Genomic DNA, 23,465 nt, shown 5'->3' with positions numbered 1-23,465 from the left:
TAAAGTATCAGACCTGCTCCCACTTAAAGATGTAATAGCGTCAGATGTGGACGCTGTCCACTTCCCTGCTTTCCTCCTTGACTTTTCGCTTGGTCCACAGCCGCATGCCCTCGGCAGAGAGAGCACGTTTTGACTGCTGGACCCCGTGCTGCCGCGGTGCCTACTGTGCCGTGTCGTGTGGCTTTCAGCACAGCGGTGCTGGCAGAATGTCCAGGGTCTTGAGGTCAGTTGGGGAGGACAGCAAGTGAGTCCTTCATGAGCCCATGAAAGTTGGGGTCAGGGAATCACCTACCAGCTGGGGACGTTTTGCAAGCCCAGTGTGTTACAGAGGATCAGATGTCTCATGAGTCCGACATCTGGGCATCACCTGGAAACCACGTAAGTCCTCCAAGAGCCCCAGTGATACTGCCTCTGGGTCTGGGCTGAGATTTTCTAAGATGGCCCAGGCTATTCCTGTCCCTCTGCCACGTCTTGACCTGGCTGCGCTGGGGGTGGGGGTGGACGGGCACACCAACCCCCATCTGGATGGAGTCATGCATACTTGTTCTGGGTACCTTTTCAGGAAGGATTTGTTGGTTGATTTTGTAAGAAAATGGAGTAGAAGGCCTTCGTAGTGCACAGAAGTTTAGGGTTCTCTCTGTCGCCTGCATTGCTTTCCTTGGAGGATACGTTGGAGCATTGTGCACATAGACGACCCCTTCCTTATCCTTGGTGTCCCCCAACGAGCTTGTGACATTCATGAGCTCCGTGTGGCTACACAAAAGATCGTTCAAAAATGCAAATCTGGGGGCTTCCCTGGTGGCGCAGTGGTTGAGAATCTGCCTGCCAATGCAGGGGACACGGGTTCGAGCCCTGGTCTGGGAAGATCCCACATGCCGCGGAGCAACTGGGCCCGTGAGCCACAACGACTGAGCCTGCACGTCTGGAGCCTGTGCTCCGCAACAAGAGAGGCCGCGATAGTGAGAGGCCCACGCACCGCGATGAAGAGTGGCCCCCACTCGCCGCAACTAGAGAAAGCCCTTGCACAGAAATGAAGACCCAACACAGCCAAAAATTAATTAATTAATTAAAAAAGTGAAATTCTTAAAAAAAAAAAAATGCAAATCTGGTCCCAGTCATGTCTTTGTCCGAAGCGCTCAGTACGTGCCATGTGCCATGACCCCACCCCTCTCCTCCTCATGGAGGCCAGAGTCGGACCTTCGTCCCAGCCGTCTGGCCGTCTCCCTCAACCCGACATCCAGTCAGTTGACAAGGGGCCCCTGGAACCGGGATGTCTCACACTTTGGTGCCCTCCTTGCTGCTTCCAGCACTTTCCTGTGCCCTCAGGCCCACCGTGTCTGACCGCACCATTGCCTGGGTCTCCTCGCCACGCTCTGGGCTCTTCCTCCTCCACTTAGTCCCTCAGGCTGCTCAGCCTCCTGGTCCCCACTACCCAGCTCCATGGCTCCACGCTGGCCTCCTCGCTCAGCCCGGCTTTCTAGGGTCACCCCGGTATGTCTCCCACTCCCGTTTCCAACTCTGTTTATTCACTCATCAAACATTTATGGAGCACGTTCTAGGCAGAGCTGTGATAGGTTTCACAAGAGTGAAAAAGTCTCAAAACCTGTTCTCGAGGGGCTCATAACCCAAGATGAGAGGCGATCATTCTCCAAATGATTCAGTACAGGGCTGTGTTCACGTTCCAGTGGTGGAACAAATTGGGGGGGCGGGCAGGGAGAGTGGGGTTAAGGAAGGCCTCCCGGAGGAGGAGAAATGTGGACCAGGCCTGGCTGATGGGGGCGAGGACAGGGGGCAGGGGAGGGTGGGCATCGCCAGCCTGCCTCTTCCGCAAACCCTGTATCCTCTCAGCCACCTGCTGCTCTGCAGACACGCCCACGGTCTCCCGGCCCGGCCATTGCACACGCCATTCCCCGGTGTCTCCCTCCACAAAGCCAGGCTCAGATTCCATCTCCCCCTTTCCCAACCACCTCTCCCTCCTCCGCTCCCTTCTGCATTTTGTACTTCAGTCTCGACATTTACCGTCTTGTATTCCTTTCGTTGTTTACTTTTCCTCATCTCCCTACTCCTAGAACCTCTTGAAGGGCTAACTTGACCGTGCAACTGAAATCACTAATGAGCGCTTTTCTAAGCAAAGAGCAAAAAGCAGTGTGAAATGCGCACTAGAGTGTTTATTTTCTTGGCTTTTTTATTGGTGGAGTTGGGTGGCCCATAGCATTGGAAAGAATACAGCGTCTGCCATTTATCACGGGAAACCTTCAGCATCCGAAGAATATATTCAGAGGCACCTTTTCTTCTCTCCATGTAGGGTTCGATGACCTTCAGGTGTGTGCTGACCCAGGCGTCCCTGAGAATGGCTTCAGGACGCCCAGTGGAGGGGTTTTCTTTGAAAGCTCTGTCACCCGATTTCACTGCCAAGATGGATTCAAGCTGAAGGGCTCTACAAAGAGACTGTGTATGAAACATCTGAACGGAACCCTAGGCTGGATCCCAAGTGACAAACCCGTCTGTGTGCAGGAAGGTAAAGTGCTCCCCTCCACCCCCTACCCCCATCCCATGGAAGCCAATCACGTGGTCAGCTTGTGGCTGCAGGGGTATGAGGCTGTGTGCCAGACAGGGCGGTACCCTGGGCTGCTCTCTGTTTCAGGGCTAATCCTGCAGACTGATGGTGGAGCATGGATGTTCAGTAAGGGCTGGGGCAGGGGATAAATGCATCTCAGCATCAGGAGTAACCGTCTTCCTTTTCTTTCTCAATTACAACCCAATTTATCACCATTTTTGTCAATGCAAGAGAGCAACTCAGATAACATGAGGGCCATTTATTATTGGGCTGCCAACTCAGCACTCACTTCCATGTTACTCAATAAAAAGTACAGTAAATATATTGGGCCAAAACTGTATATAATGTTATAGAAGATGCATGTTACTCAGAGAATTAAATCAATTACTACTTATCAGTTCTGCGTTAGACATGATTCATTTAAGGAAAGAAAGAACTGTGGCAAGCGATGGTAGATTGACAAGGTAGACATTTATTTCTAGCAGGTATCCCTAAATTTATTGGTCGTGACAAGATATTCATTTACTCTTAGCAATTATCCCTAAGTCTGTGGGTTGAAACAACTTTATGTATGTATATATATATTTTTTTTGCTTGTTTGTTTTCACTCTATAGAGATACTTTCAGAGTTTAAAAGAATGCATTGAGTTTAGCTACTTGGAATGCCAAATTGTTGATTATATATCTCTGATGATCAGCAAGGTTGAAGTAGGAATAGGCATGAATTAAGAATTAATTCTAGCCCCAAATTTCCATGAGGCACAGAACTGATATTTCATCAAGTTCATTAGAAGAGAGTTTCACTTTCTCTCAACACCATTATTGATTTTATTTGGGGATGGAGCTTTTATAATAATGCTATGTAAACTCTTATTCTGATTTAGTGTGTATCTTTTTTATGAAACTTTTAAAGTAATTTAATTTGGCAAGCATTGATCAAACATCTATTATGCTCCTCCTTATGGAAATTATAAAGGATGGGCAAGGTGGTGTCTTACCCTTAAAGTACTTGCTATCTTTGCTTTTATTTTCAAGGTATTTTTTAAAAAGCCAAAATTATATAAAGAATTAAGGTCTTTAAAAGTAAATTTATTTTTCCTCTTACATGCAGTCCATGCAAGCTATGATTTCTGTAAGATTCTATTAATTAAAAGTTTATTTAATATATAAGATAGATGAACAACAAGGACCTACTGTATAGCACAGGGAACTATATTCAACATCTTGTAATAACCTATAATGGAAAAGAATCTGAAAAAGAATATATATAACAATCACTTTGCTGTACACTGGAAACTAACACAACACTGTAAATCAACTCTACTTCAATTTAAAAAAAAAGGTTATTTAATTTGTATGTAAAGATTTTCCTGCTAAAACCTATGGCCTAAGATACCCAGTACTTAAAACCCAGACAAGCTCAAAAATATCAGAGAACAAAGAAAACAATAGGCTTCCTGAATATTGCCCAGAGATGAAGGCCCTCTGTTACTTGGTCATCCTGGAAAAAAAAAAAAAGTTTATCCCTTTTTAGATGAGCTTCTTTCCAACCTTGTCCATAACAATGTAATACATAGTAATTCCAAGAAAGGGAGTGAAAAATCACCTTGGAGTAGAGGCTTCTATTATATAGGTCGGCGTGCATAATTCTGAACACTTAGCCCCAAATGTGCTGGGAGGGGCTGTGTACCTGGGGATGGCAGTGGAGTGTCAGTTCTTTTATTAGGCAACTTAAAATAAGACCAGGTGCTTCCAAAGAACGTTCCAGGATTCCTCATTTCCAGTCACGATGTTGTGCTCTAATCGTCATTTTACAAAGTTTGGAAGAACAGGTATTGCCTTTCTAAGTACGATGGTATAATTAATTATTTTTAATATAAATGGTGGTCTTTGTTGGTCTTTGAAAGATCTGTATAAGGAGATTACTTTCGTTGCCCTCACGGTGGAGAAAATCATCACTGTTAGCATCCTAAGCCTTCTGTATGTGGCTTACAGGGGCGAGGGGCACACAGAAGTCTACTCCATGGATGTCGTAAAGCAGGGAAGAAGCTAAACTTTTTATCCCTGGAGTTGTAAATGGCCTTTACTCCCTGATTAGGACTTATGCTGGGTGAATAGTAAGGGCTGCTCAATTCATTTGTTTCCGTTGTTAGGTAATTCTTTTTTTTTTTTTAATTAATTAATTTATTCATTTATTTAATTTTTGGCTGCATTGGGTCTTCGCTGCTGCACACGGGTTTCCTCTAGTTGCTGAGAGCGGGGGCTACTCTTTGTTGCGATGCACGGGCTTCTCATTGTTGTGGCTTCTCTTGTTGCAGAGCACGGGCTCTAGGCGCATGGGCTTCAGTAGTTGTGGCACGTGGGCTCAGTAGTTGTGGCACGCGGGCTCTAGAGCACAGGCTCAGTAGTTGTGGCGCACGGGCTTAGTTGCTCCGCGGCATGTGGGATCTTCCCGGACCAGGGCTCGAACCCGTGTCCCCTGCATTAGCAGGCAGATTCTTAACCACTGTGCCACCAGGGAAGCCCTGTTAGGTAATTCTTAGAGGGCTAATGGATTTTTCTGCATGCTGGTAATAGTGATAACGATAAATTATCACATTTTTTAGGTCATTAGAGTTTAAAAGTACATTCAGATTCACTATCTCATTTAACAAGTACAACTGCCCTACAAGACAAGTCTTATTGTCCTCATTTCCTGATTAGGAAACTGAGGCTCAGAGAAGTTACTCGCTTTGTCAAAGTCACACAGCTGATCAGTAAGCAGCAGATCTGTAACTCATTCTAAGCCAGCATTTTTCCTCTACAAGATTAAGTCTAACTTTCCTCTTGGTGTCACAAAAGCCCTACTGTAATCAGTTATGCAACAACACATTGTTATAACAAATGGCATCATCAACGTTCAGAGTCGAAGGGACTCTAGAAATTAGATAATCCAAGCCCTCGTTCTAATTTAGTTTTTGTTTGATCAATAGAGAAACTGAGTCTCAGAGAAGTTAAGAGTCTTCCCAGACTTAAATGGTGATTTAGGGACACATCTGTTCTAGGCCAGGTCTTGTCACTGTTGCCTGGACTCCTTCCAGGCTTCCCTGCTGTCAGCCAGTTCTGCCTGAGATACAGATTTTTAAAAATAAGTTCATATGCATTAAAATGCTTTATAACAGTAACGTGCTCTACAGAAGCAAGGTGGTATTAAAGCAAATATTTTCTTGTGCATTCACACAGATTCCCTCTCTTTTATTCTCCACTTCACCCTGCCACACATACCAGCCATCTCCCTTCTCTCCTTTTACTCCAATCTAAATGGTTTATTCCAAGCAAACTCACTTATAGAAGTTTGGACTTACAGAACTGATAATATAGGCAATGAATTAATTTCCTGGCACCCAAAGCCTCCAGCCTAAGAAATATCTGTGCTTGTCAAAGCTGCTTCTGTAAGACTAGAGCCTGCACATCCCTGAGCAGGGGTGGGGATACTTATGGTCCAGGGAGCAGGGAAGGTGACCAGTATGGTGGAGAGGGTACCATGGAGTTGGCAAAGGACTGAAAATACTGCCTGGGGGCACAGGGCTGCTGACATACTAAGTGCAGTGACTAAAGGCCAGGGGGACAGCCACCATCTGGGCCTCTTCCTTTCCAAAATCACTCAACTAGTCTACGGGGGGACACTTTCCCTGCTAATACATCCCTTTCCCACATTTCATAAGAAAAAGTATAGGTAAAGTCAGATTGACTTTGCATAAATTCATTTGAGGGGAGACCTTCAAGATGGCGGAAGAGTAAGACGCGGAGATCACCTTCCTCCCCACAAATACATCAGAAATACATCTACATGTGGAACAACCCCTACAGAACACCTACTGAACGCTGGCAGAAGACCTCAGACCTCCCAAAAGGCAAGAAACTCCCCACGTACCTGGGTAGGGCAAAAGAAAAAAGAAAAAACAGAGACAAAAGAATAAGGACGGGACCTGCACCAGTGGGAGGGAGCTGTGAAGGAGGAAAGGTTTCCACGCACTAGGAAGCCCCTTCGCGGGCGGAGATTGTGGGTGGCGGGTGGGGGGAAGCTTCGGAGCCACGGAGGAGAGCACAGCCACAGGGGTGCAGAGGGCAAAGTGGAGAGATTCCCGCACAGAGGATTGGTGCCGACCAGCACTCACCAGCCCGAGAGGCTTGTCTGCTCACCCGCCGGGGCGGGCGGGGCTGGGAGCTGAGGCTCCAGCTTCTTCGGAGGTCGGATCCCAGGGAGAGGACTGGATTTGGCTGTGTGAACGCAGCCTGAAGGGGTTAGTGCACCACAGCTAGCCGGGAGGGAGTCCAGGAAAAAGTCTGGACCTGCCTAAGAGGCAAGAGACCATTGTTCCTGGGTGCGCGAGGACAGGGGATTCAGAGCACCACCAAAATGAATTCCAGAGATGGGCACGAACCACAGCTATCAGCGCGGACCCCAGAGACGGGAGTGAAAAGCTAAGGCTGCTGCTGCGGCCACCAAGAAGCCTGTGTGCAAGCACAGGTCACTATCCACACCTCCCCTCCCAGGAGCCTGTGCAGCCCGCCACTGCCAGGGTCCCGTGATCCAGGGACAACCTCCCCAGGAGAATGCACGGCACGCCTCAGGCTGGTGCAATGTCACGCCGGCCTCTGCCGCCGCAGGCTCGCCCTGCATCCGTACCCCTCCCTCCCCCCGGCCTCAGTGAGCCAGAGCCCCCGAATCAGCTGCTCCTTTAACCCCGTCCTGCCTGAGCGAATAACAGATGCCCTTAGGCGACCTACACGCAGAGGCGGGGCCAAATCCAAAGCTGAACCCCAGGAGCTGTGCGAACAAAGAAGAGAAAGGGAAATTTCTCCCAGCAGCCTCAGGAGCAGCAGATTAAATCTCCACAGTCAACTTGATGTACCCTGCATCTGTGGAATACACAGATTCCACAATAGAATCTGTGACAATAGACAATGAATCATCCCAAAATAGAGGCAGTGGACTTTGGGAGCAACGATATATATATATTTGTCCTTTTTCTTTTTTTGTGAGTGTGTATGTGTATGCTTCTTGGTATGATTTTGTCTGTATAGCTTTGCATTTACCATTTGTCCTAGGGTTCTGTCTGTTCATTGTTTTCTTTTTTCTTTTTTTTTAGTATAGTTCTTAGCACTTGTTATCCTTGGTGGATTTGTTTTTTGGTTTGGTTGCTCTCTTCTCTCTTTCTTTCTTTCTTTCTTTCTTTTTTTTTTTCTTTTTCAATTACTTATTAATTTTTAAATTTTTAATAATTAATTTTTATTTTAATTTAATTTAATTTTTCTTTGTTTCTTTCTTTCTTTCTCTTTTCCCTCTTCTTCTGAGCCGTGTGGCTGACAGGGTCTTGGGGCTCTCACCAGGTGTCAGGCCTGTGCCTCTGAAGTGGGAGAGCTGAGTTCAGGACATTGGTCCACCAGAGACCTCCCAGCTCCACGTAACATCAAATGGCAAAAGCTCTACCAGAGATCTCCATCTCAATGATAAGACCCAGCTCCATTCAATGACCAGCAAGCTACAGTGCTGGACACCCTATGCCAACAACTAGCAAGAAAGGAACACAACCCCACCCATTAGCAGAGAGGCTGCCTAAAATTATAATAAGGTCACAGACACCCCAGAACACACCAACGGACGTGGACCTGCCCACCAGAAAGACAAGATCCACGCTCATCCACCAGAACACAGGAGCTAGTCCCCTACACCAGGAAGCCTACACAACCCACTGAACCAGCCTTAGCCACTGGGGCCAGACACCAAAAACAACAGAAACTACAAACCTGCAGCCTGCGAAAAGGAGACCCCAAACACAGTAAGTTAAGCAAAATGAGAGGACAGAGAAACACACAGCAGATGAAGGAGCAAGGCAAAAACCCACCAGACCTAACAAATGAAGGGGAAATAGGCAGTCTACCTGAAAAGGAATTCAGAGTAATGATAGTAAAGATGATCCAAAATCTTGGAAATAGAATAGAGAAAATACAAGAAACGTTTAACAAGGACCTAGAAGAACTAAAGAGCAAACAAACGAACAACACAATAAATGAAGTTAAAAGTTCTCTGGAAGGAATCAGTAGCAGAATAACTGACGCAGAAGAACGGATAAGTGACCTGGAAGATAAAATAGTGGAAATAACCACTGCAGAGCAGAATAAAGAAAAAAGAAAGAAAAGAATTGGGGACAGTCTCAGAGACCTCTAGGACAACATTAAACACAACAACATTTGAATTATAGGCGTCCCAGAAGAAGAGAAAAAGAAAGGGACTGAGAAAATATTTGAAGAGATTATAGTTGAAAACTTCCCTAATATGGGAAAGTAAATAGTTAATGTAGTCCAGGAAGTGCAGAGAGTCCCATACAGGAAAAATCCAAGGGGAAACACTCCAAGACACATATTAATCAAACTATCAAAAATTAAATACAAAGAAAAAATATTAAAAGCAGCAAGGGAAAAACAACAAATAACATACAAGGGAATCCCCATGGGGTTAACAGCTGATCTTTCAGCAGAAACTCTGCAAGCCAGAAGGGAGTGGCAGGACATCTTTAAAGTGATGAAAGGGAAAAACCTACAACCAAGATTACTCTACCCAGCAATCTCAATTCAGATTCAACAGAGAAATTAAAACCTTTACAGACAAGCAAAAGCTAAGAGAATTCAGCACCACCAAACCAGCTTTACAACAAACGCTAAAGGAACTTCTGTAGGCAGGAAACACAGAGAAGGAAAAGACCTACAGTAACAAACCCAAAACAATTAAGAAAATGTATAGGAACATACATATCGATAATTGCCTTAAATGTAAATGGAATGCTCCAACCAAAAGACTTAAACTTGGCTGAATGGATACAAAAACAAGACCCATATATATGCTATCTACAAGAGACCCACTTTAGACCCAGGGACACATACAGACTGAAAGTGAGGGGATGGAAAAAGATATTCTATGCAAATGGAAATCAAAAGAAATCTGGAGTTGCAATTCTCATATCAGACAAAATAGACTTTAAAATAAAGACTATTACAAGAGACAAAGAAGGATACTACATAATGATCAAGGGATCAATCCAAGAAGAAGATGTAACAATTGTAAATATTTATGCACCCAACATAGGAGCACCTCAATACATAAGGCAAATACTAACAGCCATAAAAGGGGAAATCTGCACTAACACAATCATAGTAGGGGATTTAACACCCCATTTTCACCAATGGACAGATCATCAAACATGAAAATAAATAAGGAAACACAAGCTTTAAATGATACATTAAACAAGATGGACTTAATTGATATTTATAGGACATTCCATCCAAAAACAACAGAATACACTTTCTTCTCAAGTGCTCATGGAACATTGTCCAGGATATATCATATCTTGGGTCACAAATCAAGCCTCGGTAAATTAAAGAAAATTGAAATCGTATCAAGTATCTTTTCCAACCACAACGCTATGAGTCTAGATATCAATTACAGGAAAAAATCTGTAAAAAATACAAACACATGGAGGCTAAACAATACACTACTTAATAACCAAGACATCACTGAAGAAATCAAAGAGGAAATCAAAAAATACCTAGAAATAAATGACAATGAAAACATGACGAAGCAAAACCTATGGGTTGCAGCCAAAGCAGTTCTAAGAGGGAAGTTTATAGCAATACAATCCTACCTCAAGAAACAAGAAACATCTCAAATAAACAACCTAAGCTTACGCCTAAAGCAATTAGAGAAAGAAGAACAAAAAAAACCCCCAAAGTTAGCAGAAGGAAAGAAATCATAAAGATCAGATCAGAAATAAATGAAAAAGAAATGAAGGAAACAATAGCAAAGATCAATAAAAGTAAAAGTTGGTTCTTTGAGAAGATAAACAAAATTGATAAACCATTAGCCAGACTCATCCAGAAGAAAAGGGAGAAGACTCAAATCAATAGAATTAGAAATGAAAAAGGAGAAGTAACAACTGACACTGCAGAAATACAAAGGATCATGAGAGATTACTACAAGCAACTATATGCCGATAAAATGGACAACCTGGAAGAAATGGACAAATTCTCAGAGAAGCACAAGCTTCTGAGACTGAACCAGGAAGAACTAGAAAATATAAACAGACCAATCACAAGCACTGAAATTGAGACTGTGATTAAAAATCTTCCAACAAACAAAAGCCCAGGACCAGATGGCTTCACAGGCGAATTCTATCAAACATTTAGAGAAGAGCTAACACCTACCTTTCTCAAACTCTTCCAAAATATAACAGAGAGAGTAACATTCCCAAACTCATTCTACGAGGCCACCATCACCCTGATACCAAAAGCAGACAAAGATGTCACAAAGAAAGAAAACTATAGGCCAATATCACTGATGAACATAGATGCAAAAATCCTCAAGACAATACTAGCAAACAGAATCCAACAGCACATTCAAAGGATCATACACCATGATCAAGTGTTTTACCCCAGGAATGTAAGGATTCTTCAATATACGCAAATCAATAAATGTGATGCACCATATTAACAAATTGAAGGATAAAAACCATATGATCATCTCAGTAGATGCAGAAAAAGCTTTTGACAAAATTCAACACCAATTTATGATAGAAACCCTCCAGAAAGTAGGCATAGAGGGAACTTACCTCAACATAATAAAGGCCATATATGACAAACCCACAGCCAATATCGTTCTTATTGGTGAAAAACTGAAACCAAAGATCAGGAACAAGACAAGGTTGCCCACTCTCACCACTGTTATTCAACATAGTTTTGGAAGTCCTAGCCACAGCAATCAGAGAAGAAAAAGAAATAAAAGGAATACAAATCGGAAAAGAAGTAAAGCTGTCACTATTTGCAGATGACATGATAGTATATATAGCGAATCCTAAAGACGGTACCAGAAAACTACTAGAGCTAATCAATGAATTCGGTAAAGTAGCAGGATACAAAATTAATGCACAGAAATCTCTTGCATTCCTATACACTAGTGATGAAAAATCTGAAAGAGAAATTAAGGAAACACTCCCATTTACCACTGCAACAAAAAGAATTAAATGCCTAGGAATAAACCTACCTAAGAAGACAAAAGACCTGTATGCAGAAAACTATAAAACACTGATGAAAGAAATTAAAGATGATACAAACAGATGGAGAGATATACCATGTTCTTGGATTGGAAGAATCAATATTGTGAAAATGACTACACTACCCAAAGCAATCTACAGATTCAATGCAATCCCTATTAAATTACCAACGGCATTTTTTACAGAACTAGAACAAAAAATCTTAAAATTTGTAAGGAGACACAAACGACCCCGAATAGCCAAAGCAGTCTGGAGGGAAAAAAACGGAGCTGGAGGTATCAGGCTCCTGGACTTCAGACCATACTACAAAGCTACAGTAATCAAGACAGTATGGTACTGGCACAAAAACAGAAATATAGATCAATGGAACAGGATAGAAAGCCCAGAGATAAAGCCACAAATATATGGTCACCTTAGTTTTGCTAAAGGAGGCAAGAATATACGGTGGAGAAAAGACAGACTCTTCAATAAATGGTGCTGGGAAAACTGGACAGCTACATGTAAAAGAATGAAATTAGAACACTCCCTAACACCATACACAAAAATAAACTCTAAATGGATTAAAGACCTAACTGTAAGGCCAGGCACTGTAAAACTCTTAGAGGAAAACATAGGCAGAACACTCTATGACATACATCACAGCAAGATCCTTTTTGACCCACCTCCTAGAGAAAGGGAAAAAAAATAAAATAAACAAATGGGACCTAATGAAACATAAAAGCTTTTGCACAGCAAAGGAAACCATAAACAAGATGAAAAGACAACTCTCAGAATGGGAGAAAATATTTGCAAATGAAGCAACTGAAAAAGGATTAATCCCCAAAATTTACAAACAACTCATGCAGCTCAATATCAGAAAAACAAACAACCCAATCCAAAAATAGGCAGAAGACCTAAATAGACATTTCTCCAAAGAAGATATACAGGTTGCCGACAAACACATGAAAGGATGCTCAAAATCACTAATCATTAGAGAAATGCAAATCAAAACTACAATGAGGTATCACCTCACACCAGTCAGAATGGCCATCATCAAAAAATCTACAAACAATAAATGCTGGAGAGGGTGTGGAGAAAACAGAACCCTCTTGCACTGTTAGTGGGAATGTAAATTGATACAGCCGCTATGGAGAACAGTATGGAGGTTCCTTAAAAAACTAAAAATAGAACTACCATACGACCCAGCAATCCCACTACTGGGCATATACCCTGAGAAAACCATAATGCTAAAAGAGTCATGTACCCCAATGTTCATTGCAGCTCTATTTACAATAGCCAGGACATGGAAGCAACCGAAGTGTCCATCATCAGATGAATGGATAAAGAAGATGTGGCACATATGTACAATGGAATATTACTCAACCATAAAAAGAAACGAAATTGAGTTATTTGTAGTGAGGTGGATGGACCTAGAGTCTGTCATACAGAGTGAAGTAAGTCAGAAAGAGAAAAACAAATACTGTATGCTAACACATATATATGGAATTTTAAAAAAAGTGGTTATGAAGAACCTAGGGGCAGGGCAGGAATAAAGACGCAGATGTAGAGAATGGTCTTGAGGACACAGGGGAGGGAAGGGTAAGCTGGGACGAAGTGAGAGAGTGGCATGGACTTATATATACTCTCACATGTAAAATAGATAGCTAGTGCAAAGCAGCCGCATAGCACAGGGAGGTCGGCTCAGTGCTTTGTGATCACCTAGAGCTGTGGGATAGGGAGGGTGGGAGGGAGACACAAGAGGGAGGAGATATGGGGATATATGTATATGTATAGCTGATTCACTTTGTTATAAAGCAGAAACTAACACACCATTGTAAAGCAATTATACTCCAATAAAGGTGTTAAAAAAAAATTCACTTGACACTTATGCAGTACATGTCAAATCAGGACATGGAAAGATGCTATCCATACCCTGATAGCCTTAAAAGGGGCGGGGTCATTATTGTGGCGATTCAGACTGTGATTTGCACACCATGAAGAAGTAGTTTATTTAAAAAATATATATTCCAAGGAAACTAAAATAAAATGAATTCAAATCCACTTATATTATGAAAAAGTATCATATGGGGGGACAGAGAAGAATCTGCCTATGCCTCGCCAAAATCTATGTATTATCAATATTAATGGAAATATTTCATTACTTGACCATCCCGTTGTCCAGCTGGGATACAGAGTACATCTCAGCTCTTCTGGCATTGGTTATACTAGCTAGACACTAGTTTTTGGTTTTGTTTTAAAAAAGAGAACTAACTAAATAATTGTGCCTAGTTCCTGGGTAGGGTGAGAGCCTTACTTAGACTGCGAGATGATGTTGTGTAGCACCCAAATCCCCCCTTTATTTGGATTCTCATTTCTGGGAGAGTGTCTGGGACACCGTTTGAAGCCAGACACCTCTAGCCAGAGCTTCAGCTTCTGGGTGGATTCAGGATGCCCATGAAGCATCCTTGGATGTGGACCGTGTACCCCTTGTACAGAAACACACCTGTTTCTTGTCTCCTTTGAGTTTCCTTCTCCCGATCATGCACCCGGGAAGGCAGAGGCTACACCAGCACTGCTGCAGAAGTACATTTTTATGCAAAGGGTCTTCATATCGGAGGACTTCTTCTTAGACCCTCCTCTATGAGGTGGAGGGGACCTTTCTCTTTTCTCCTCACCTTCTCTCTTGAGCAGCTCTGCAAATAGTCAGTGGTCACGTTGGTAAAGTTCAGATAGATCTGTACTAAGCAAATAAAAAGGATTTGGGTGAAGTCAGAGTCCCACAGGTCTCGCAGGCAGACAGCTAGTTCAAGTGCGAGTCTTCCAGAGCACGTTCCAGACCAGCTTGAACCCCCCATGGCTCTTCTGAGCAACCCCAGGACCACGCCGCTGAGTGCTGGTGGGTCTGCTGAGCGCCGCTTGTTTGAGAACCAGCTCGCTGAGCAGACGGCTTTCTCAGGAAGTCCTCCCTCTGTGCTTGGAGCCGAGCAAGAGACAGAAGGACTGTTTCAAGCACACATTGGTGTAGCCCCAAAGGGCTGCCCCTGTAAGGAGAGCTGCCCTTGGGATGGCTTTCCTCGCTCTGAGAAGGACCAGCGTAGCCCCTGGCAGGATGGTCTGGTTGGACCTGCAGTCCCAGGGGCCGCGTTGAGACCCATGAGCTTTGCCTGACGACCCACAGAGCAACCTCATCCGGCCTTTTGGTGCTTCTCAGGGGAAAGGTCCCTCCACCTAGGAGGGAGACGTTGGTACCAATGACACGCTAGCTATGGTGCACGTGATGACCAGCTCCCCACGCTAGATGTCACCATGTATATTACCTGCCAGTCTAAGCAGGCGGTTCTCATGCATGAGGCGGGCAAGGGAGGCCCCAGCGCACTGGCAGCTGTTTCCTGTGGTGCTTCCTGGCCTATCTTCTTTCATCACTTTACTGTAAGCCTGGTGGAGCCCGTCTGCCTGATGCCCCCTTTAGACAGGCGATCTGGTTAAGACTTTTGCATCCCTCAGGTAAGCCTTTGCCCGCGAATACTTACAATGAGCTCCTCCAGGAGGTGCTAACTTTTTTTTCTGGCCTCCCCTTTACTCCTTTTCCTGACATTTGACTTCCAAGTGCAGTTGGCTCCAGCCATTTTTCGTCACTCACACACAAGGAAAGCACGTGGGCATTCTTTCCTTCCATCCTTCTGATTATCTTGGTATACATTTTATCATTGCTCTGCCCACAATTAGCAATGTTGTCAGAGCAATTGGGAATGAGTTTTCCAGAGGACGTTGTGAATTGCCTGTCCTGGGTCCTGCACTCCGGGGATGTTGACAAAGATGGATTCAGAGAGGCAGCAGTTGAAGGAGAAAGATCCCTAGACAGCAATCCAGAACCTGCCCCGCCCCCATCATTATCGGCAAAGTCTACCTTGGTGTTGGGCACCCGGCCCACCCAACACCCCCATATACCTGTTCCTGGTCTTCACATTGCCTCTGTTTTCACTTCTCAGCAAGACTGCAGTGTTTTAGGAGGCGTCTTCTATTTAACTAATTTATTTATTTATTCATTTATTTAATGGCCACACTGCACCGCATGGGGGATCTTAGTTCTCTGACTAGGGATCGAACCTATGTCCCCTGCAGTGGAAGCGTGGAGTCCTAACCACTGGACCGCCAGGGAATTCTCTAGGCGGCCTCTGTTATATGTATTGGGTACCTATGCTTTATACGCATTATCTTCGTTACTACAGCAACCCTGTGAGGTTCTACCACCTTACAGACAGGAGACGTGGAGGCTCGGAGAGGCTAAGTTTTCCACGGTCTCATAGGTAGCCCTGCATCCCAGTGGCAGAGCTAGTATCCAGATACAGGTCTGTGCTTTCCAGTATGTTCATCTCACCTGACCAAAGCTGATTTTTCCCAGGGGAAGGGAGGGGGAGCAAGTGACACATAATCACAGTGGGCCACACCCACACCTCCTGGGGGGGGCATCTTGCTTAAACCGGTAAGAACCTATTCATGCAGGGCACCGGTTCCCAAAGTGTGTGCCAAGGACTCCCTGCATCAAGCACTTGTTAAGAATGCATATTCACACCTCCTGCATTAGCATGCTAGGAGTGAGGCCAAGGATCCTGCATATTTTTTTAAAACTCTCAACAGATTCTTATGCAAAACAGTTTGAGGCCTACTCATGTGGGGATGTGGTCTGATATTGTTTTACAGTGGGGAAGGGAACATGATTTTCTCTAGTGTAAAAGAGAGGTTCTGGGAGATCATTAATTCTTAGAATCAGAGAATGTCACTGCTGTCATTTTATAAACAAAGAAACTAAAGCCAGGAATGCCCTGGCGGTCCAGTGGTTAGGACTTGGCGCTTTCACTGCCGTGGGCCCCAGTTCAATCCCTGGTCGGGGAGCTAAGATCCCACATGACTCGTGGCCAAAAACCAAAACATAAAAACAGAAGCAATATTGTAACAAATTCAATAAAGACTTTAAAAAATGGTCCACATTAAAAAATTAAAAAATAAGAAGAAGAAGAAAAGAAACTAAAGCCTGTAGAGTTTAAGTGACTTACACAAGTTACGTGGCAAATAAACCAGGATTAGGACCCACATCCTGACTCCTAGCTCAGTGCTCTTTCTACCATCCTGCTGGTGTGCAACCCAGGCTGCGTGTCAGAATCACCTAGGGAACTTTTAGAAATAACAGTGTCGGGAACTTTTAGAAATAACAGTGCCTGGAACTTTCTCCAAGAGATTCTATTTTGGTTGTTCTGGGCAATGGGAGCTCGGACATGGTATTTCTAAAAGTTCCCAGGGTAATTTCAGTTACTGCTGCCACCTGCACTTTTTTGTCTCAATTGCCCTCATTTTCTGCTTGTGGCTGAAGGTCACAGAGAGCACAGGAGAGCTGGCCCTGTCCCTGTCCCAATCTGCTGTGTCTCCATGCTGAACCCCTCTCTGCCCCAGTTCCTTGCAGAGTGCAACAGGGAAAAAAAATGAATTTTTACTTACTAAAATATTTTGACTCCCATAGACCTGACCAGGATTGCTATAAAAGATGAGTAATTTGATGTTAAGAAGGTTCCTTGAGTTTCCTGGGGAAAAGGTGCAATGTAAGTTTAAGTAGTATTATTACATTATAAATTTTTAATTAAAAAAATTCAACTTGACTCATGAGCTAAAGCTGGCAGTAAAGATGGCAGGTGACTCCTTTATTCAGTGAAACTGTGGGGTGCAGGCACTTTTCAAAAGCAAGGTAATCCTACTTCTTTTTTTACAGTTACTCCTATATTAAGGTGAGTTGTCTCCCAGTTCCAGAAACTTCCCAAAACAGACGGATGCTTTAAAAACGTTTTATTTAGGGCCCTTTTCTTCTCGTGTGCATTTTCTACCATCTAAAATTCTTTCTTGTTGCCTTGGACATGGGTTATCAGAAACAGCAGCCTGTGCCCACAAGGGCAAGTATTTGCATGTCTTCCCCTAAGATAATCTCTTCTCATTTTCCATCTTCTAAGATGGGAAGGAGCAGAGCACTGCCTTTCCCTGTCTCCAGGACCACTGTCATTACTTTTTTATGATTCTTGTAACAGAAGTCACTGCTTCCTTACTCTCCCTCCCTTGTGGCTTCAGTGTGAGTTTGGGTTTTTGTTCTTAAAAAGATTTCTTTAACTTAAATGTGGTCATGACTTGAAAAACAAATCCAGAGGAAATAAGGTCAGGTCCGCTGGGGGCAGATGCAGCAAAGATAAGTGACAGAAATGATCAGTTATCATTGTTGCAAGATGACAGCCGGACCGCCTCAGACAAGGGTTCACAAGCCTGCCCAGCTGAGCCCCCTGTAAGTGCACAGGCAAAATCCAAATCCTAGCAGCCTTTACCAGCTGCTTCCCGTCATCTCCCATGTGATGTGAGTGCTGCCATTCGCCCTCTCGGTACAGGGGCCATGGAGGTATGGAGTTGCTTTAAGTCGCAGAATTATTCGAAAATGCAGAACATCCGCACGTGTACAGATCCTTGTCAGATCGTGCATAAAGGTCACAAAATGATTGTTAGCAACCTCGAACACCACGCCCATCGTGGAGATTCCCTAGAAAGCAGTTCTTCACAAGCTTGCAACTGAAATTTGCCAGAATTAGGTTGGCTGCTTGTGAAAAATACAGGGCAACCCATCCTTCCAAACCCATCCCAGAGGAAATTCATTTTTCCCTCATGCTGATCTTGAGCAGTTTGGGGCTGACCGTGGCTCCCCAGTCTGCATCTTGAAGTTCCTGTTATAATGCAGTCTCCTCAGAACCCCACATCAGGCCAGCGGAGGGAGAGGCCTTGGGTGCAGAGCTGCCTCCCAGTTGCTCAGATAAGATTCTGTTCTTTACTGCATTTGTCTGACATAGCTGCTAAGGATGGGCTGGGGCTTGTTAAATGTGAGCCAGCCTCTGCATTTGGACCGCCGTCTTCAATCTAGTCAGTCACCTTGTGTATCCATCAAGCAGTGGTTCCCAACTTTGACTTCATGGGAATTGCCCAAGGGGCATGTTAAAAATGCACATTTCCAGGCCTCCTCTTAGAGGTTTTATGCATTAGGAATCTGAATTTAGCAGTCACCTCCAGGAGATTCTCATGCTGGCAGGCCTTAAAACACACCTTGCGTTTCTTGCCGTAGGTGCTCCACAAGCAGAACATCAAGATGTAGGTTACAACCTATGTTAAGTCCACAGCCCATGAGAATGGCATTTGAACGGTCTTCTTTTATTTTTCTTGTGAGCTCAGCTCTAGCAACCACATGCTTCTATCACTTCCTTGTTGTTGAAAGTGAAGGCTACTTTCCAGAAGGTGGAAAGAGACCTCAAAGTTTTTTTAAAAATAAAATCGATAAAATTCTGCTTATAAAGAGAAGAGCAAGAAATCAGGTCGATTTGTCTCCTGATTTGTTGGCCAAACTCTCTGAACCAAACCCAGTTTCTCCAACAACCTCTATATCTACATAAGAGGTCAAATTACCTTCCACAAAGTTTCTGGAAAATAATTAAGGTTTTATACTTTCGGAAATTTAAATGCCACCCCAAGATGTTTAGTCATTCATTTCCCAAAATTCTGCTAAGCACTCTCTATTTGTCAGGCCCAGAAGCTCCCAGTTTAGTTGGGAAAGATCACTACCTTTCCGGTGAATTTCCTTACTCCTCTTTCTGGATTAATTTTGTTGTTGTTGCTTTAACCTTTAAAATTCATAAAATATAACATATAGAGAGAGATGTATACAAAACCAAACAATTCTGCAAATTATCACAAAGCAGACACTCTTGTCACCACTATCCAGGTGAAGTTATAGACCATCACTGGCACCCCAGAAGCACCCCCCAATCACCGTCTCCTCCCTTCCTCTCTGAGGTAACCCCTTTCCTGAATCATGGCAGTCATGTCCCATGGTAATCACTTAGCCTGGAAGTGTGCATTCCTAAACATGGTACTATTTTAAGTGTAATTTACTTTTGCCTTATTTTTGAGTTTATATACATGGAATTATAAAGTAAGTATAATTTTATGTTGGACTCTCTTACTTTATGTTTGTGAAATTCATGCATATTATTGCATGTAGCTGTAGTTTGTTCATTGGCATTGCTACATCATGTTCTATTATATGAATAGACCATAATTTGGACATTCTGATGGCAATGGAAATTTAGTTTTTTTTCCAATTGGGCCTGTTACAAATAGTGCTGCTGTGAACATTCTTGAACACACCTCTTGGTGAATATATATATCCACATTTCTGTTGGATATACACCTCAGATTGGATATGCTGGGTCATAGGATATACCTGTGTTTAGCGTTAATAGGTACTGCCATTACCCAAAGTGGTTGTACCAGTTTACACTCCCACAACAGAGTATGAGAGTCCCTGTTGCTTCTTGCCAACACTTGGTATTGTCAGTATTTTAGACACTGGTGGGTATGTAGCGGTAGCTTGTGGTTTTATTGTACATTTCCTTGGTGAGTAGGAGGTTAAGCACCTTTTTGTATGTTTATTGGGCACCATGTTATTCTCTCTTATGAAGTGCCTGTTCAATTCACTTGCCCATTTATCTACTGAGTTGTCTTTTTCTTAATGATTTTTAGGAGTTCTTTATATACGCTGAATACAAGCGCTATGTTGGTTATATGTGCTAAAAATGTCTTCTCGCATCATGTGGCTTACTTTTTTATTACTCTCTTATCAGTGTCTTTTGATAACAGAAGATCTTAATTTTAATGCAGTCAAATCTATCAATCTTTTTCTTTATGCTGGTGCTTTCTTTGTCTTGTTTAAAAAATGTTTTTCTACTCTGATGTCATGAAGACATTCCCCTATGTTATCTTCTCAGACTTCATTATTTTGACTTTCATGTTTAGATCTGTAATCTATCTGAATTTGATTTGTGTATGTGATATAATTCAGCACCATTTATTTGAAACAGTGTTTTCACCCACTGCTCTATATTGCCACCTTTGTCATAAGACAGATGGCCTATTTCAGAACTCTCTGGTCTGGTCTATTTGTCTATCTTTGTAGCAATACTGTGCTGTTTTAATTACTGTAGCTTTATGATAAGTGGTGAATTCTGACAAAGCAAGTTTTCCTACCTTGCTCTACTTGTTCAAGACTGTCCTGACTCTTCTTGGCCTTTTGCATTCCCATACAAATTTTAGAATCAACATATCAATTGTAAAAACAAGTTTTAATTTTTAATATGATTGTATTGAATTTATAGATATATTTTGGGGAAGATAATGCCCTTATGATATTGAGTTTTCATACAGGAACATGGAATATTCTCCCATTTATTTAGGTCTTTAACAGTTTTTCTCAATAATATTTTATAGTTTTCTGTGTAAAAGTCTTACATTCCTTTTGTTAGGTTTATGCCTAGAAATGCAAATATTTTTGATGCTATTGATGATAAATTAAAACAATTTTTAATTGATGATATATAGAAATTCATGATGCTAAACTCATTTATTAATTTTTCTATTTATCTGTGTAAATTCTTTTTATTTTTACCACACACACAACTGCGTCATGTATGACATTAGTCAATGCAACTTCTCTTTTTTTCTTTCTGATCCTAATACTTTGCTTCCTTTTATTGCATTTCTGCTTTTGTTAGGAGCTTCAGTACAATGCTGAATACAAGTGGAAAGAGTGAGCGTCCTTGGCTTAGTCTCAGTCAAATGGAATGCCTGTTTTTGCTACAGATTTTTAAAAAGATAACCTTCATTATATTGTGTCTCCTTCCACTTCTAGCTTGTTAAGAGGGTTTTTTTTCTAATGTCATGAATAGATGTTGAATTTTATCAAATGCTTTTTTGCATCTATTGAGATAATAATACTTTTCTCCCTTATTCTGTTAATATAGTGAATTACACTGTTTGATCATCAAATGCTAATCTAACCTGGCATTCTTGAAATTAACCCAACTTACTTGTGATGTGTTTTCTTTTAAATTTGTTCCTGGATTATATCTGCTAATACCTTATTTATAAATTTAACATCTACTTTGATGAGATAGATTGGACTGAATTTTTCTTTTATTTATTTATTTATTTTTTGAACAATATGTTCATTTTATTTTATTTTATTTTTTGACTTGAATAATATATATATTTTTTATACAGCACGTTCTTATTAGTCATCAATTTTATACACATCAGTGTATACATGTCAATCCCAATCTCCCAATTCATCACACCACCACCCCCAACCCCCCGCAGCTTTCCACCTTGGTGTCCATACGTTTGTTCTCTACATCTGTGTCTCAGTTTCTGCCCTGCAAACCAGTTCATCTGTACCATTTTTCTAGGTTCCACATATATGCAGTAATATACGATATTTGTTTTTCTCTTTCTGACTTACATCACTCTGTATGACAGTCTCTAGATCCATCCACGTCTCTACAAATGACCCAATTTTGTTCCTTTTAATAGCGGAGTAATATTCCATTGTATATATGTACCACAACTTCTTTATCTATTTGTCTGTTGATGGGCATTTAGGTTGCTTCCATGACCTGGCTATTGTAAATAGTGCTGCATTGAACATTGGGGTGCATGTGTCTTTTTGAACTATGGTTTTCTCTGGGTATATGCCCAGTAGTGGGATTGCTGGGTCATATGGTAATTCTATTTTTAGTTCTCTAAGGGACCTCTATACTGTTCTCCATAGTGGCTGTATCAATTTACATTCCCACCAACAGTGCAAGAGGGTTCCCTTTTCTCCACACCCTCTCCAGCATTTGTTGTTTGTAGATTTTCTGATGAGGCCCATTCTAACTGGTGTGAGGTGATACCTCATTGTAGTTTTGATTTGCATTTCTCTAATACTTAGTGATGTTGAGCAGCTTTTCATGTGCTTCTTGGCCATCTGTATGTCTTCTTTGGAGAAATGTCTATTTAGGTCTTCTGCCCATTTTTGCATTGGGTTGTTTGTTTTTTTAATATTGAGCTGCATGAGCTGTTTATATGTTTTGGAGATTAATCCTTTGTCTGTTGATTCATTTGCAAATATTTTCTCCCATTCTGAGGGTTGTCTTTTCGTCTTGTTTATGGTTTCCTTTGCTGTGCAAAAGTTTTGAAGTTTCATTAGGTCCCATTTGTTTATTTTTGTTTTTATTTCCATTACTCTAGGAGGTGGATCAAAAAAGATCTTGCTGTGATTTATGTCAAAGAGTGTTCTTCCAATGTTTTCCTATAAGAGTTTTATAGTGTCTGGTCTTATATTTAGGTCTCTAATCCATTTTGAGTTTATTTTTGTGTATGGTGTTAGGGAGTGTTCTAATTTCATTCTTTTAAATGTAGCTGTCCGGTTTTCCCAGCACCACTTATTGAAGAGACTCTCTTTTCTCCATTGTATATCCTTGCCTCCTTTGTCATAGATTAGTTGACCATAGGTGCGTGGGTTTATCTCTGGGCTTTCTGTCTTGTTCCATTGATCTATGTTTCTGTTTTTGTGCCAGTACCATATTGTCTTGATTACTGTAGCTTTATAGTATAGTCTGAAATCAGGGAGTCTGATTCCTCCAACTCCGTTTTTTTCCCTCCAGACTGCTTTGGATATTCGGGGTCTTTTGTGTCTCCATACAAATTTTAAGATTTTTTGTTCTAGTTCTGTAAAAAATGCCATTGGTAATTTGATAGGGATTGCATTGAATCTGTAGATTGCTTTGGGTAGTGTAGTCATTTTCACAATATTGATTCTTCCAATCCAAGAACATGGTATATCTCTCCATCTGTTGGTATCATCTTTAATTTCTTTCATCAGTGTCTTATAGTTTTCTGCATACAGGTCTTTTGTCTCCCTAGGTAGGTTTATTCCTAGGTATTTTATTCTT

At 42.2% G+C, this 23,465-nt stretch overlaps 1 protein-coding gene across 5 annotated transcripts in view; it reads left to right on the top strand.

Annotated features, from left to right (window-relative positions):
* The window catches only part of SUSD4 (sushi domain containing 4), a 137,663-nt gene that overhangs the window by 66,617 nt on the left and 47,581 nt on the right, over positions 1-23,465 (top strand). For 4 of the 5 annotated variants that reach the window (XM_082427133.1, XM_082427131.1, XM_082427130.1 and 1 more), the window contains exon 3: positions 2,306-2,518. The exons of the other annotated variant lie outside the window; for it this stretch is intronic. In XM_082427133.1, the coding sequence (XP_082283259.1) occupies positions 2,306-2,518 (213 nt within the window). The remainder of the gene's footprint in view (positions 1-2,305; positions 2,519-23,465) is intronic. 5 annotated transcript variants of the gene reach the window in all.

This window comes from Balaenoptera physalus (assembly GCF_965194825.1).
Source record: "Balaenoptera physalus genome assembly, chromosome: 1".
Classification (NCBI taxonomy): domain Eukaryota; kingdom Metazoa; phylum Chordata; class Mammalia; order Artiodactyla; family Balaenopteridae; genus Balaenoptera; species Balaenoptera physalus.
Note: the sequence above shows the minus strand (reverse complement) of the source record. Positions and strands in the feature narration are given on the sequence as shown.